Raw genomic sequence first — 17,207 nt, 5'->3', positions numbered from 1 at the left:
CCGAGTTAATATTAACATTGTGGCAAGGCAGGAGTCCATTTCAGCTGCAGGATGGACCAGTGTCTTTTATTCATTTGGTTCCAAATGTACATCTGTTTTTAAATATTTATACCACGAGGGGCAGTTTAATATCTGTAGAAGGGATATGTATTTATAAAGTGATCTGCACCTGGGGCTGCTCATTTACAACATGCGGCTAGGCGGTGTAGTAGTGAAAATGAGTGGTAATCGGTGCCGTTCACCGAAGATAAAAATGCTTTCAGGTTTTATTTTCCTCGAAAAATTCTCTAGACAGACAGCCCCAAAACAAGTTTTTCACCACTGGACACAATCTTGAATACCGCACTGAGATTCATCTCGAACAAATAAGTTTCCTTGTGTAGATCTCACAAACACCGTGATTGATTGCCCTTCAGAAGACTGTGACTCAGTCTCTGGTAACCGGAGAGAGTGAGGCATAGTGAACATACACTGAAACTAAACGCACATCACGCTTCATGAGGCAAAGAAAGCAGCAACTAAACTTACAGATCACTAAATCTGAATGAGTAGGTATCTGCTGGGAAACGGCTAGTCCGCGAAAGATAGGCGATTCAAAAATGCAAAAGCTAAAGGCTCAAACCGTGCTCTGCACCGTGCACGACCGGTAGTACCGTAGCTAGTCTCATTAGCCCTGAACCATCAGGGCCAATAAGAACACTCCTGCAGTGTACTAACAAGCTTTAGGATTGGCTGATGGCTTTCAAGCCAATCCTAGATCGCTTTGTTTGTCCTCCATATCAACGATTGGAGGAACGGTTGGTGATAGAAAGGCACATGATTGGCCCAACAATTGGTCCCCCAACAGCAGGGAAAACGACAGACGGCCGAAATTACGGGCTTTCCGTGAAATTTACGGACGGTTGGTCACTCTATTTTGGGGACGGTGGATGCTAGCTAGTGATTCTAACTACATTCTGAAGCCCCCCCCCCCACACCGCTTGTTTAGCGGCAGAGTGTCTAGATTAGCGGTGGAGGCATGGTTAAGTCAGTGGTGGGTTTGAGATCTGGGAGGGACATGAAGAAGCATGGGTGGTCCATAAGGATTAGTGGTGTTTTCCAGAGACTCGCATGTGTCTGTGAGCTGGGTCTAGGCATGCTGGACGGTCTTCTACGTGTGCGCATACTTCACCAACTTCAGGGCTCTGTATACTAGTTGAGACTAGCTTTCCATAGGTTTCAACAGCTTAATCTTTTCCGCTCTCTCCACCTTCCCTCCCCTTTCTCTTTCTCACTTTCCTTGCTGTCGACTTCACCCTCCTTTCTCTCTACTCCACCTTGCTGTCCGGCTCACCTCACCCTCCACTTCCTTCCACCTTACTCTCTTCACATCATCCTACTCTCTCTCCACCTTATCCACTTGTTTCCGTGCTGTGCCCTTCTATTTCTCCACTTCATTTCATATTTATCTCACCTCAACCTCCTCTCTTTGTGCCTTATCCTACTTTGTCTCCTCTAACTGCTCCAACCTTTCACAGTGCGTCAGCTAACTCTATTGCTCCATGTCGCCCTTCTTTCTACTCCCCCCCTCTTCTCTGTCCCTCACCCTGCTCTCTTTCTGACTCACCCTCCTACTCTCTCTATCCTCCTCGGTCATTTTATCCTTCCAGCCCTCTCTCAACGTCACCCTTCTCTCATCAGTTTAGGACCCGATGAGTTTAAGCAGCATTATAATCGGGCACTACAATTATACAACCCGGAAGGACTACATTAAGCAGCTTTATTGACTACATTTTGCAGCATAATGCAAGGTAGTATTATTTTGTAATTTCTTACACGTTAACACTGTCTGGAGAAAGGTTTGCCCTCATTAGTACCTGTTTAAAACGCAAGTACAGCAGTAAGCAACTGAAAGGAGAAGGGTTAACCTTTGCCAAGAGTATTCCACTGTGCAGCAATATATGAACGCGTTTTTAGTAACACTTGATCGGTTTAACGTAGTTCTTAGTTGAAATCTGCAAATTATGCAGCAGAACATCGATAGTTTGGCAAATCCATATTTAACTGTAAAGCACGGTGGCTGCAGAATTACATAATTCCAGTGGCCCTGATAATAATTGGGGCTCCCAGTTTTCTGTTTTTACTGATTGTTACATTTAAATACAGAAGAAAACTATTTTCCGGTCTGTATTTATTTTTAAATACAGAAATATACGGAAAATAGGCAGCCTTTGTATATTTTTTTTCTACTGTCAATCATGAGTGCTAGGTCAGTAGATGTACAGATTGCGAGGCAGGGGAGATTAAACAAGCATTTACAATGCAATAGGTCTCGCAATGACATTATTTTGAGCTGTTGACGTAAATGGCAATGCCGTTAAAAAATAAATAAAAGGCATTGTTATTTACGATGCAAAACCAAAGGGGATGATGGACGGAGTGTTGAACATTGCAAGCACTCACCCCCAGTCAACTGATCTGAATTTAATCCATCATCATTCTTTAGCTCACTCCGCCACCCCAGTTCAGACATGACCATATGCAAATCAGGTTGACCCTGTGCCTCATGGGAACAGTCCAGCCCGAACTGCCAAGCCATGTCTTCCCTGGACCAGAAACAAGCATCCTGGGACTGGTTTCTGGCTAGTCAGCTGTCATCAGCCAGGCTAGCTTGAATCCAGTGGCAAAGTGAGCAAGGGACCCACGTCTGGGCATACCCTGCCAACTTTACAATACCAAAAGCACCGCCTATTGCATTGCATTGCGCGGTGTCCTTGAAGAGGGCGCGCGCTTATTAAAGTAAAAAAAAAAAACTGTGTGGGAGGGGCAGAGAGAGAAGAAAAAATGACCCCCAGTCAAGAGATATGGGTTAAATCCTGTTTCTGGGGTACAAATAACAACTGAACTTTACATAGGAGGGTGCATCAGCAGAACACACCCTTATTGACACAAAGGCTCTTGATCTACTAAGAATTCATAAAACAGTGCACTGCCACCGCTGTTTTAAGTTCTACACTCGAGGCAGGCACGTAGACCTCTGTCCGCTATAAAGACATGCTTGGTGCGTATCACTTGGTCACACCACAGATCGTGAGCATCACACGGTTGAGGTCAGGTCTAGGCCTCTGCACACAAGCTAGTTTGGCATACGTCGCAGCTAAATATGTCAGGCTACCAGATTTACAAGCAGTCGGGCACTCGGGGCCTGCATACCATGAAAGGGCCATTCCAGTCTCAACCAACAACTTTAAATGGCTAGGCCTCTGTTATTTTTTTTGGGGGGGGGCGTGTCACGCACAAGTCTGTCACGCAGGTCGAACTCAGTGAGGGAGCATTCTATGGTGCACATGAAGTGCTCGAGTTCCCATGAGCCGTGTACCGAGGGCAGGGGTGGGGTGCACGCAGGACATCCCTGGTTCCTTTGTGCCTTTCTGCTGGTTGGAGCCCCTTGGGGAGCAGACAATGAGCATTCTATGCTGCCGGCCACTGGCTGGGCTCAAAGCCCATGAGGTAATGGGCCAGGAATGCACGGCCTGCAACAGCAGCACTCTCCCGCCTCAAAGGGGGCCACTAGTTAAAGGCAGAGGAAGGGGGCCTCGGGACATCTTCACTTCTCTCTGGGCGTTAATGGGGCAGGAATGTGAAGACACTGGGCGGGGAAGGCGAGCACTGCGAGGGGGACAGGAGGGTAAATGGAAGGGGCCGACGGGTGGGGGGGGGGACTGCAGCTAAGGGACACTGGCCCAGCAGCAGCACCACCTGGCCCAGACCCTCATTCTACAGGAGCAGAAGCTGCTCTTAAAAGAGCACAGCTGCACAGTTTTCCAGGATTATTAAACATGTACACTTTTCTGTTACGCAGATTTATTTTCACACACGACACCGTGCACTAGCAACATTCGATTCACCAGACTAGCATGGTCGGATAACAACATTCCTCAAGGAAATAAGGGATGTGAAGCTGGGTTCTAACAACAAAATCTACCGGGCTTGCACTAAGAGCTACGCATACTACTGATCAAACAGTGTAACTAACACTCAAGTCAAGAGAAAGGACGCAAGGGAGATTTATTTAAAATAATACATATAAAGAAACAGAACGTCCAAACTGGTCACAGATTAATTAATTGTATACATTCACATCTCTACCCCATTTAAATCTCTTCGGGTCCCGCACCTTAAAGCGCGCCGTGCGTGCCTGCAATGAGCTCACAGGAAACATGATGTGGCAGTACACGCCCCCAGAAGATAAGAAAGTGCTTCAAGACAGCCGTGAAGCAGACCATCCAGTCCGGGTGGGCCGGACGAAAAGGAGAAATGGCGGTAACCAAGTAGTCGCCTTTTCAATGGGAAGCCAGCGTTTTCCGTAAACGATGACGCGACCCAATGAAAATGAGGGGCGGGGCTTCAAGTCCCTTTTTAAAATCTCCTGGACCCCAATATGCCTCGCAGAGCGAACAGCGCATGCATGCTGTAACGCTAGGCGAGACCTAAAAACTCAGATGATTTCCTAATTAAGCTTGATTAAGTGCTGGTCTAAAGTTATTTATGCTATTCTTCTATGCAAGTGTTTTCAGATAATGCTATTGCACTGAATACTGCTAAAACCTTTTGGACCTTTAAATGTTAGCATCTATTTATCAGATAAATAAATGTGGAAAAATACCCATTGCCGCTTCATTTTTACAGAAAACCCAAAATAAAAATGGATAACTACAGAAAAAATTAGCACAAAATAAATACAGACGGAAATGTCGAAAAATACTTTAAAACCAGGAGCCCTAATTGTTGCCAGTGATTTTCTTTGCATAATAGACACTTGATTTGCTACTTCTCCTTCCCTTTCTGTATCAGTGTTAGTGAAACTTGACAAGTCTTTTCACTTAAGAAGACTCGAAACTGTTGCGCTGTCTGTTTTATTTTTATTTTTTTTGCTTAATATAGTGCAATTAACCAGGAATTATGCAATTCTGTAGCTGCAGGGTATTCCGCACAATTCCGAATTTGCCACATTTGTCACATAATCCATCATCTGCTGCATAATTTGCAAATTTTAACAAAAAATTGTTTCTAGCTCCAAGGATCAAAGTTCCTAAAAACACATTAATTACCTTTTAGTTGCCCATTGCTGTATTTTGGTGTTAAATTGGTACTAACCTGGTGTAATCTTTGCCAAGATAGTGTTAACATATGAAATGTTAAAAAAATGACGTAATACTGTCACAAAATGTGCCTAAGTAGAGTAATATGCCTTTTCCTGCCACGTAATTTGGCTAATCCTGTTCTGTAGTTTGATTTTTCCATAGCCGCATAATTCCTGTGGCCCCGGCCATTAGTTAGGAATACCATCACAGCAGAAATAAAATTAAATAAACCACTATTAAGATATATATCCTGCTTGTATGCACATTTTCACGTACTTTTCTTATAATGGCAAAATCCTTCAGTGTTCCTGCCAGGAAACTGCTTTCCTGAATTAATTAGTGTGTTAGCTTGTTGTCTCGATATGGGGGGGGGGGTCTCGGGTACTCCTATATACACTTGCACAGGAATAGCAATCACCCCCTGTGACCTCACCGTTGTCCCCAGGCACTTATTAGGCTTTGATAGCGAGTCTGCAGTCTGGTCTTATTTTTTTCATTAAGTAAAACAACAAATGATTTTTTTTCTACTTGTGAATGGGCCTTGGGTCATGGAGCTATTTTGGAAAGGTGGGCCCCCCTGTCCACCCTTTAGAACCTGGTTTGGGTACAATGGAGTATAGCCATGTAAGACTGGGCCAGCGGGGCTCTATTGTAAGTTCACAAACACTGTTGTTTCTGATACTTTCATTCTTCTCAGGGCTCCAACGAAGCAATGGCTGTCGCGCATGCTTTGTCCCTTCCAGCTGACCAGTATGGAAATGATGTAAGTATCTCTTTGAAGCGTGACGGCGTATGTTGTGTTCACCTATGCCATGTTTTCTTGATGGTTTCTGTACCTTGCACTCAAGTCTGATTTTTCTAGCTTAATATCACATTTATCACTGAGTGCTCCTCTTCACAATGGGTAGGGTGGCGTGTTTTTTTTTGCTCCGAAACTGGATACGTAGACTTGGATTGTGATGGATGCAAGTAACATTTTTCTAACATAAAAAAACGCATTATTAGAAAAAATGAATATTGCATTCGATATAATCATTTAGAGATCTATAGATTGTGAGGTCTAGTGAGAGAGAACCGCAAGCCTTCAGCTGTTTGTGTACGTAAATGTAAAGGTTTGAAAAATAAAATAAAATTCAAAGTGTAATCAGAGACTCGTAAAAAAGGGAGACTACAAAAGCTTGCTTTTTGAAGGCTCCCACCTAAACATGATTTGGTTGTTGCTGATTTGAATGAGGGTATCATAGAAGCTATCCCTTGCATAAAGACGAGTGCAGCGGTCACTGCAGGATTTTTTTAGTATGACTATTAAAATTATATAGTTAAAATATTTTTTTTCTTCAAGAAGTTGTTGGAACAAAATTGATTTACAAGGCTTTGTGAAGCTGTGCCACCCATGTATGATTTTCAGGCAGCACTGTGTTCCCGTGCCCAACCAGTGAGCTCGATAATTATGCAAGAAAACTGCAAATACTCCTTGGACTTCACTTTTTTTGGTTGCTAACAGAGCAGTGCTGTGTTGGTAGCGGTGCATTCAAAGTTTACCACCATTCGGAGAGAGGCTACTACATTTTAGTGTGAATATAATCGGGGGAACAGGCTTTTTTACTTATACCTGTGTAGGGCGCCTGCTTACCGGCTCTCCCATGTAAAAAGTCTATTCGTTTCACATAATTGGGGTCCTTTTCCATCGTCTCTGGCATGTGTATGAAGGGTGCTTTTTATGGGAACATGTAGTTTAAAAACAGACAAGTGAATATTGTATTTCATTGGTACCCTTGTGTGTACTTTATAAAATGTATTAATTTATTAAGGAGTTAATAAGGCAGTGCATGCCTCCTGTCTGTTACTCCAGAGCACTTGATGGAAGGAAAAACTACCTTAGTGACATTTTCAGGAAGTATGACTCCAAGCAGATGTGGTCAAAGACCACATTCCATTTTCTTTGGATGTGACCGACCCCTTTTGTGTGTTGAGTGCAGTTAAAGGCAAAACTATGTTTATTCATGCAGTATTGGGATAGTGTAAATATAGCAAAAATGCAGAGGAGCGCAGTACAGGAAATGTACAGTGAACTAGTGATCGGCGAGGCAGCTTGATTCTGAGAGCAGAAGTGTGCTGTTACCATATTGTGATGAACAGTTAAGTTTTCTGAACCTTTTGTGGTTAGTTTCATATCTTGGGTTTGGGGTAAAGGCTTTCCAAGGTTTAGGTCCTTATCTCCACTGATCAGTCTCCAAGTTTCATTCTCTGGTATGAATGTCAATTGATCAGTTGGGTAGATGTTGAATGAATGTTCTGGTTGGCAGTTGATGAAGAGCTGCTTCCTTGGATATGAAGGGCATTTGGGCCAGTATGTCATGTTCCTTGGTGGATGAGGCTGATTTGCAAAAGCATACACTGGAAGCCAGTGGAGTGCTTTAAGGATGTGTTTGGTGTGGTCCCACTTGCTTAGGTTGAGGCACTTCTGGCCACCATGAGATTTGTGACAGTGGTTGTAGTTGGTGGGCACCCACCCTCGTTTTTTGGGGACTGAGACTGCTTTTCATTGTCAGACTTGGACCTGGAGCAAGAGAGAGACAGAAAGGGAATAGGGAATGAAGAAGACTAATGTAGGAAGACTGACCAAGAGAGAAATCAGGGATTAAAAAAGGCAGCTGCAAGAGAGAAATAAAGACAAAGTTTAGGATGGTGGAAGAAAGAAGTGGGAGCTAAATTAGGCAGCATTGAGATACACATATGTATGTCTACAAGGCACTGATTTTCGATGAGGTGGATAGAGGGGCTAGTTGTCACCCACAGGAAGCTCTTCAACAAATGGTTCAATTAGTCCAATCACGACGTAATACGGGTTATGCTCTCTGGTTCATTAAGAGAGGAAGCTCATTTGTGAATGGTTGGCATACATATTTCAAGGAGGCATGCAAAGATATTAATAACTATACATAAAAATGATGATACTCAAGCAATGTAGCAGGATCTATTCATTTAAATGATTAGAAATCATCTGATCCTGAGCTTTTGGGTACTGTTGAAGAGAAGATAGGACCCATTACAGTGCATGTCCAGCTATCAGCAGTGGCTGCTCTCGCTCCCAAGTGGTAGGGCAGCGCAGGAAAAATACCTAAAAAAATAAAATAAAAATAAAAACCAGAGAAAAATAATGGGGAAAAAATTAGTACGTACCTGCTGCTGCCGTGCTGCCGGACGCCGCCTTGCTCCTCTCTCGATCCTCACCTCCCGGAAGTCCACGTATTGGTGCACACTGCGCAGGCTCCCTTAATGCCAATGAAGACGGTGCTCTTATGCTGGGAAGTCTATTAACCAGCATGAGAGAAGAGCTGGAATTGGTCTGGATGGCTCGCAGACTGGGCCTAGGAGCCTGTGTCAGTTCTCCACCCGGCTGTGCAAGACAGCTCAGTTTGGAAAAATGCTTAGTGCACATGTTGGTTTGGCAGTGCTAAGACCGCTTGCCAATCAGACATGGGCACTTACAGTGCCCCACCACACCTCCTACCTGCTACTGAGTCTCATCGCGATGGCTCCGCTCTGTGAGAAATACAATTATGATAAAATGGTTTTATTATCATTTTATTTTTCCCATTTGCCTCTGCTGTCTGTCAGCAGTGGGGCGACGCTCCTCCACTGTAACGGAGGAGCTGCCGCTGCTAGCTGTGCCTGCACCAGCCTTTCTGGCAAAATTGCTTTTTCACAATTGGTGGGCAGTTTGAGAATTATAAGGGCACTTTAGCTGTCCTCATCCAGACAGGGAAGGGGCCTTTGCCACATGTTGATCAGTGTCACTTCAGTACCTCTTCTATGAGCGATATCTGAGGATTGATGATTTTGGAGACGGTAGATAAGTTCTTCATACTCTTGACATACTGTCTTTTCCATTCCAGAATTTTCCAGACGTAAATGTAATGGAACTATGTCAGTAATTGGCCATGATTTTATAGGTTCCCAATGTGATTTTTATTTGTGGGGTGATGGCGTATTTTACAAGCTCAAGGATGAAGCCGTAGAGTACAGAGGTATGATCATGTCTGCCACAAGTTTGAGCGTGCAGAGGTAGAGTTACTTCAAGCATTTTTCTGAGTGAGGGACCATAGCCCTTTCCATTGGTGTGGAAGAAGCGAAGTCTGTAGCAGAGCAGTGAAGATAGGAGGTTAGAGGTGCGCTTCTGTGATTTTCATAATGGGCTTAGATATTTTTTAATTCTGTTTTAAGGACTCAAGATCGTTAAGATTTGCAATGGTTACTTTTTAGTCTGATCTGTTGCCTCAAATATATGGTTATGAAAGTAATCATTTTAGTCTCTCTTGAGAGCTTTTCAAGTGCCTTTTGTAGTGACTTGTCATCAAGTCAATAAAGTTTCCGTTTAGCATGTTGAATTGTAGGAAGTTATTCATTGTAGCACATCTTGATGGGCTTGGTGCACATTAAAATGTCTAGAGCAGAAAAAGTATTGCGGTAGAGGTGGTTAAGTAGTATTGGGATTGTATGATGAAGGGTGGCAACACTTTAGGTTGATTCAAACACCTCTTTGTGTGTATATATGGTCCCTTTGTGCTGTGATGGTAATGTCCTTCAGACACAAGGCCAAAGACACCTGAGCCAGTCTGAACTGGTATCTGTGTGGACACTGTTCGGGAAGCCTGCAAAATCTGGACCGCAACATCTTTCTCCTCCTGGATTGGAGAAGTCCACAACCTTAATATGTGGCAGGCTCTTATTGGTTTGGGCAACCCATCGAAAACCACTATATGGATATAACTACTCTATCCTCCCGCTAGCATTTGACTTTGTTCTTTGACTCCTCACTGAAGAGGCCCGTGCATGAGAGAGACTGTAAGACCAGGTGTAGTAGCATCTCTGCTGTATTGATACTCTCCCTCCTATACTGGGCTTAAGCCAGGAAATATCTTGCCATCACCTAGCTTCTGTGATTTGAAATCTGTGAAAACAAAAGCCTAATGTACGTTGACTGAAAACAAAAGCCCAATGTACGTTGACTTAATTCTTATTGTTCAGATTGCCTTTTTTATGTTCTTCAGTTTTTTAAGAGTATATGAAAGCTATTGCGTTGATTAAGCACACATTAGTCAGGGAAAAAACAGAACACTTTAATTACGTAACAGACTATACGTGATGTTAAATGTGTTTTTCTTCAGTGACATTTTATATGTTTATATTGTTTGTGTGTGTGTCTGTTTATATATCTATCTGTCTATCTATGCAAGGATAACAATCTTTACCGAGAACAAAGAATAGCAAACGCACTTCATTCAGGTGAATGAAATCCAGTTAGTTTATTGAACTGACAACAAAATCAAAAAGTGAAGACAGACTTCTATACATTCAACAGTGTCAAAACATAAAAGTAGGACCACGGGTGTTAACACCATAAACAAATCAGCTCCATCTTGGAAGGGCTGTTTAAATGCACAGCTACAATGCAAATATCTGAATTTGCAGCAGGTCTCACGGAGACCTAAGACGCAATACATGTGACAAAATGTAGCCGTAAATGCAACAGAATAGGAAGAAATATACGGGACACATAAAATTATAATGACATTGTGTTGTTGAGAATCCAATTTTAACAAACCAATGAGTAAAACTAAAGTTGTCGTGTTTGAGTCCCAATTAATATTAACCAATCCTGTCCAAGTGGGCCAACGTTCACTCTGCCATAATGTGCATTAACAATATAGTGACTGACCGAAGCAGTCCGCTAAAGCAATTGGCCTGGTTCTGAATGTGATTCAATGTGCACCAATTAGATTGCATATAAAATCAAAATAAAGATCGGCTCTGCAATAAAAATTAGATATGTCATCCTGAAGTGAATGCACAGTATTCACTGCTCAGGTTTGGTACATAGTACATGAAATGGAAAATACATGAATAGAGTGCACTATATTGCATCTTAAAGTAAATACATCATGTACAATTCACGTATTTGGAACATGATAACTGAAATGGAAATACATGACCAGAGTACATAACAGAAATGAAAATACATTAGGAAAGTACATGATAATGCCTAAGTGGGCAGGCACTGCAGTGCAAATCAAATATAATGTTATAGTAGCAAATGTACAGGATAAAAAAATGCAATACAACTGCATCATGTACACCACATAATGGGTGTGTAACAAGTATTTCCCCAGTGGGCTTCTGCAAATAATTCCCACTTTAATCATGATTTGTATAAAGAAAACCATAATGTCCAGTAACTACACTGATAATTAATATCCTGATGTCCTCATAAGGAGCATAGTATAAACATGCACATCAATGAAACAAGATAATGTAACAAAAGTAGTTACAAACAAAAAATAAGTGAACATAAAAAGCTTGTTCCTGCTTAGCGTATTCGGACACCTATTTGACTCCCTGGTCCCTCCCCCCCAAAAAAATGCACTTGTGTACAAATATAACAAAAAATATGTGGTTAAAGTCCTGTAAACAGAGGAATACAGTGTAAACTTTTCAGACAGAGGATGTCTGAAAAAATATATACAATATCAGAGTAATTATTCCAGTATTCAGAACAAGCCTCTCACAGCAAACATCATATCAGATGAACAGCTAACTATTCGTCCATATTGAGTCCCAGGGAGATACTATGTTTTAAACCCAATGATATAACTGGACTCTAGCCTCCTCAGAGATAAAATCCTGTCACTTGTAAACTCTTATAAAACACTTAGTCACTGGATGACGTCTTCAGTGATGTCATTTGAGATGTCATCAGTGATGTCACTGACAATGTCGTGAGTGATGTTCTATGCATGGTCATAAGGGTTGCATTGCGGGGGAGCAATCTATAGTTAGCTGAGATAACTAGAACTGCTTAATTTCTCTGGTTTTGTACGAGTGAAATCTGAACCTAACGATAATGTCCTTGTAACATTTTTTATTTATTTGGCTTGGTCTTAACATTTATTATAATAGGCACATTTGTAAAGCGCATGGTTACACTTGGCCAGTGTGTCCCCACGCTGCTGTGAGACTGCCCAGATTTCCGCTCCCGTCGCCTCCAGTGTTTGTAACCCTTTCAAGGTTTGAAAAGTAGAATTTTGGAAGCAAAGGCGACCTCTTATCCCCCAAAATATATGTTCACCTTCTATGCGCATTAGAACTGCAATGGAAATTCTCTCCCTGAAACCTCAGTAAGGCGTGGATACTCCTTTAGTATGTTACAGCTTTAGTTGGAAACGAAACGTACCGTAATTAAAACGTATCTAACAAACTTGCAGTCTTCCACACATAGTTACTGAAGCATATAAAATGAAGTAACTACCAAGGGTTCACATAGTGTTTACGTTGGAAAGCCAGGATTACTTCACACGTGTGCTGGGTCTGCACTTGTTTTTTTTATCCTACTATGCAAATTATGGCTGAGTCCCTTCATTGAAGAAAACCCATCCAGACATATGCTACACTGCATCTGTCATTTAAGATAAATTAGTTTAGCACCTAGCTCTGAATACCGAGAAAATTAGCGAGCTCCTATTGGGTTTAAGTAACTATTTGCTAGTGTGAGCCCTTTTGCGACACCTTTACATAATCCCAAGTTCGTGTCCATACATCAGCAGTATTTTATTTAAATTTTTTATATAATTGTGCAAACGCATTTCGGAGAAAAAAAATCTAGTTTCTAGCCACCACTAAATTCGAATCTAAACAGCTCACACATAGACCCCATACAATAAAATAGACAAAACGAATAAAAAAACCTTGTGCAGTGATCTGTACCCCGCATAAATATTCTTGATTTAAGCAACACTTTTTCAGTTTCCCTGAAACTATTAAACTGTGAGATAGTACGAATCGAGACAGACAGCTGATTCTATAGCATAGCGCCCAATACAGAAATGTACTTCTGAATAATCTAGGAATGGAGCCACCCAGAGACAATCAGTTTAGGGTCAACAGTTGAGCCTATGACTCTTTGGGGTCGAGAAAAATGAAATAATTTTCCAGATAACTGCAGGCCAACCTATGAAGGGCATTCTAGATAAGCGTGGTGTCCTCCTGAGTTGTGCGGCCATGCATGGCCATTCCAGGCTTTTTCTCAGGTTAGCAACTTATATGTGCTTAGGTACCTGAAAGCGGTTGTAGCGATTTGTTTTTGACGTCTTGAATCTTGGTCACAGTAAAATGTAGGGCATTCAGATGAACAGCGGTGCAATAACGTCTTGAGAATATAGTGGCTTGACCAAATTGAATCTCTGCTCAATTACCGACCTTGATTAGAATGTGTAAGGATTTTAATTGGACAAATTAACAATAGATGATTCTTGGGGTCTATAGGACAGTTATGTATCGAAAATCACCCATCGATTCCTGACTGGTGAGATCAGTTTGGGTGGGTATCCCGGGTGCACATGCCACTCAACTGAATGTACCTGAGATGACAAGTTATACTCGAGGATCTTTGATTTTTTCTAGCATGGAAACCGATATAATTCCTGGCCATCCAATTTGAACTGCTGTCAGGCAGGGTGATCCTACTCCTACCAATACACCCACCACATCAGTCCGGTAGGATTTGGGTTTCTTCAGCATTCACTTTACCCTGCAGACCATAGCCCGCCAGAATACTTTTCAAAGGAACCATATAGCTGTTAAATAGGCATGAAGATTGGGAGAAATGCGGGGTACACCACAATGTCTGGTATTTTGCTGCAATGTGAACTGACTTAATGCACATGTCTGGGGGGTTTCGGTATGAAATGGTCGTATGCGCTCTAGGGCTCTTTCTCTCATGCTACACAATGTCTTCCATGCAAGAAGGATTCTGTGGTCTATTGTGTCTAATGCCACCCAGAGATCTAGGAGAACAAAAGCAGCTGCTTGACTTTTTATCTTTAATTTCCAACTCCGTTTTCTACAGTATCTGAAACCTGACTAGTAGTCTGACAACAAAATATTTCTTGAGAGATAATGCTGCAACTGAGCTTTAACAGCTGATACTAATATTTCTGAAATTAATGGTAAAGTGGAGATTTATCCTATAATTACTTGTTAGCTGAGGGTTTAGGTATTTCTTCTTTAATAGAGGAGGAACAATGGGTTGTTTTGGGAGAGAATTATTTTACTGGACTGTCAAAAAAAATGCAATTACTCAGTTTTGTCAGATTTCAACGTGCAGTATGGGCACAAAATCACTTGTCTATATTGGTTGGTTGATTAATGTTTTTGCTTCTTATTAAATGATAAATAGGTAGTGTTTCACTTCACTTGGCAACAAGCTATTTAAAGCTTTCATATGACCTCTCTTCTGCTAGCAGCCTGACTCCTATGACTTTTGTTCCAAGACTTATCGGCAAGGGAAAGGATGGGCATATGTCTCTGGGATTCCAGAAATTTTGGTTAGGCTCATGTCTCCTGCCCCACGGTGTATTGTTCGGGTGAATGTAGGCACCTTGAGTTTCCCCATTTTGAGCGTTATTATCCTAATCCTTGGTACTGTCATCTGCTCGCACCCAGAATCTTACACAATCACATGTTCATCTTCTAGTTTTACACTCTGGTATAGAATACTCCTTTTGGCTTTCACAGTTAATTGGTGGTGAAACGTTAACTACTGTACAAGTGATATGAACTCAATAGTGGGGATTCCTCAACAGGAGGAAGCTGCTTGTAGTGGAAGGTTGTATTTCTTCCAAAATATGCAACAGATTTTTTTACTCTTTTTTTTTCCTTTTCTTCAGCCCGACCTTGAGATGGCCTGGGCCATGAAGGCCTACCAGCATGCAGAGGTCTACTTCAATGTAAGTAAAATAGAAAAAACTACATTAGTTTCTAACTGAGGAATGAGATGCTCTCTTTTTGGCTACACTCCGCAATGCTTTTAGAATTCAAGAAGAAAAATGAGGCTACTAAAGCCAGCCTAATCTGACTACTTATTTGCAGTAAAAGCATATTTATATATCAGTTCAAAGATCACTACCTTCCCCGTCCAATATAAACCTACATTCCCTTTGTCCCTGTAAACAATCACTCATCATTTCCCGCATCACTCTATTGCTCTCCAGCAGTGTTTGCAAATACACATCATACTTGTTATCCAGTTTTCCCATGAATTGAATGTGAATGTAATTCTTCCCCAGGTTAACTGCTCAGTCAGCGCGATGGCAGGACACAGACCTAGTAACAAAAAGGCTGCCAGTGCTTCTTTCTAGCCCCGAAGGTATCGAAGCACCAGGAATGCATCTGTGTTTAGTTTAGGGCCCTCAAATAATCGCATGTGTGCTCACCTTTCTCATTTGTCATTGACCTCACGTTTTCTTCTTTATTCTGTAAGCTGATTTCATCTGTGGACCCCAAACATTTGAAGCTAACAAAGCTTGATGACCGCATCTACAGTGATTTCCGGACAACTTTTAAGGATCTGAAAATTGACGTTCTGGACCCTGAAGAGCTAAAATCGGAAGCTGCCAAAGAGGTAGCATGATACCACATGTGTACTTTGGCTAAACGTAGGAGGGTGTATGTGTGGAAAGGAAAGTGTTATGGGTGCTGCCTCCTTACAAGTGTACAATGTTCATACACGGGTGCATTATGTAGAGTAATGCTCTCTAGGAAGTGTGAACATGGCTCAATTGTGGGATTTCTGGTTGTGAATGAAGTACACTGTGTACTTAACAAAGTAATGTAAAGCTCTGACATCTAGTGTGCCACTATCTTGTGAACCTTGATTGATTCCAGCAGGTTCTCCTAAAAGATTTAACTAGTCAACTATTTTTGAAAGCTAGCTCATGCTTTCAGATTTAAAAAAAAGATATTTTTATTTGTTTTCATCATGGCTTACAGATTCATACGAAGCCATTGAAATCAGTTACATACGTACTACAGATTATCTTGAACAGTGTTTTGGTGAGGAGTAGATATAATAGCAATACAAGTAACAAAGAAACTGCTGATCACAACAGTGAAAAATGTCTCCACATCTTGTAATGTCAGTGATTGCTCAATCTGTCTGGTACTTGCGCCTCCCTGGTACTCCTATTTAGCTGGATAGCTGGATTAACAGGATTTTCACTGTTCAGTGCTCCTCTCGCCCCTCCCCCCCCCCCAAATAAAAACTTCATGCACTGACGAGAGGACCAAAGTCCATAGCTCATGCTTTCATTTCTTCATAAAGTCTGTGACTTTCTCAAATAAGTTTTACATTTTTCTCACTGTTCAGAGAAAGCTGCAGGTTCTAGGTATAAATGCTTTTGAATAATTGAAAGTGTGTGTGGCAGCCTGTAGGTTGGAGCTGACGTATTGTGTGGCAACATTTGTATAGCACCTCGAAGACCGCACAAAGCTGTCAGGTGGTCCAATAATAGGCTTACTCTGTTAGCTTTTGGCAGGACGTTTCTTTATAGTGTGCCCTACATAGTAATAATTTGCATGTTTGGAGCACCCCTCAAAACCTCATACAAGATGAGTCACCATACATTTGTTGCTGCACTTAAGCATGTAGTGACACAGAAAGATGTAAGAGCTATAATTATTTTAAATACATTGTGTGAAACTGCAGGCATGATTTTGAGGCATACATGTTGTCCCTAGATTGGTAATAGGCAAACGACGTGGGATAAATGTATCAAGTTGAAGATACTAGATTAGTAAGTCTCTTGAGAATGCTATTTGGAGTAGTTGTCTAATGACCTGCACTAGTTTTGTAGTTGAAAAAAGAAGAAAACGGTAGTGGTGTTCCCCAAAGAGGACTGATCGCACAATCACAAGAAGAGTAAATAAGTTATTTGTTGTTGGACCATAATACAGAATTAATATAACAATATTAGCGGAGTGCAACAGAAATCCTCGTCACTCACTACCAAGGGTGACTGATGTTAAATCCAAAGATTAAACACATACACATAGAGAAAATTGGGTCAGGCATGCACCATCCTAAGTTAAAATAGCAGAACAGTGATATATTAATCACAATAACTTTAAACATACGCCATACAGCACATTTGAATTAGAACAATATCAATTGTTGGAGACAGGAAAGTCAAGTCAAAGTCCTTATGTTTGGAAACCGTAGTTCCGTTTATTCATAATTTCCTTTTATCA

At 41.6% G+C, this 17,207-nt stretch overlaps 1 protein-coding gene across 2 annotated transcripts in view; it reads left to right on the top strand.

The window, feature by feature from the left end:
* The first annotated feature begins 780 nt into the window (after nucleotides 1–780).
* The window catches only part of PBDC1 (polysaccharide biosynthesis domain containing 1), a 74,375-nt gene continuing 57,948 nt past the window's right edge, over nucleotides 781–17,207 (top strand). The window contains exons 1-5 of one of the 2 annotated variants that reach the window (XM_078666357.1): nucleotides 833–901; nucleotides 1,681–1,790; nucleotides 5,821–5,886; nucleotides 14,849–14,908; nucleotides 15,442–15,582. In XM_078666357.1, coding sequence (XP_078522483.1) covers nucleotides 5,836–5,886; nucleotides 14,849–14,908; nucleotides 15,442–15,582 — 252 coding nt within the window. In that variant the 5' untranslated portion in view covers nucleotides 833–901; nucleotides 1,681–1,790; nucleotides 5,821–5,835. Of the gene's footprint in view, nucleotides 902–1,680; nucleotides 1,791–5,820; nucleotides 5,887–14,848; nucleotides 14,909–15,441; nucleotides 15,583–17,207 lie in introns of both variants that reach the window. The other variant, XM_078666356.1, reaches the window with a different exon arrangement.

The sequence above is a fragment of the Lissotriton helveticus genome, chromosome 11 (genome assembly GCF_964261635.1).
Source record: "Lissotriton helveticus chromosome 11, aLisHel1.1, whole genome shotgun sequence".
NCBI classification, from domain to species: domain Eukaryota; kingdom Metazoa; phylum Chordata; class Amphibia; order Caudata; family Salamandridae; genus Lissotriton; species Lissotriton helveticus.
This window is presented reverse-complemented; position numbering and strand designations above follow the sequence as displayed.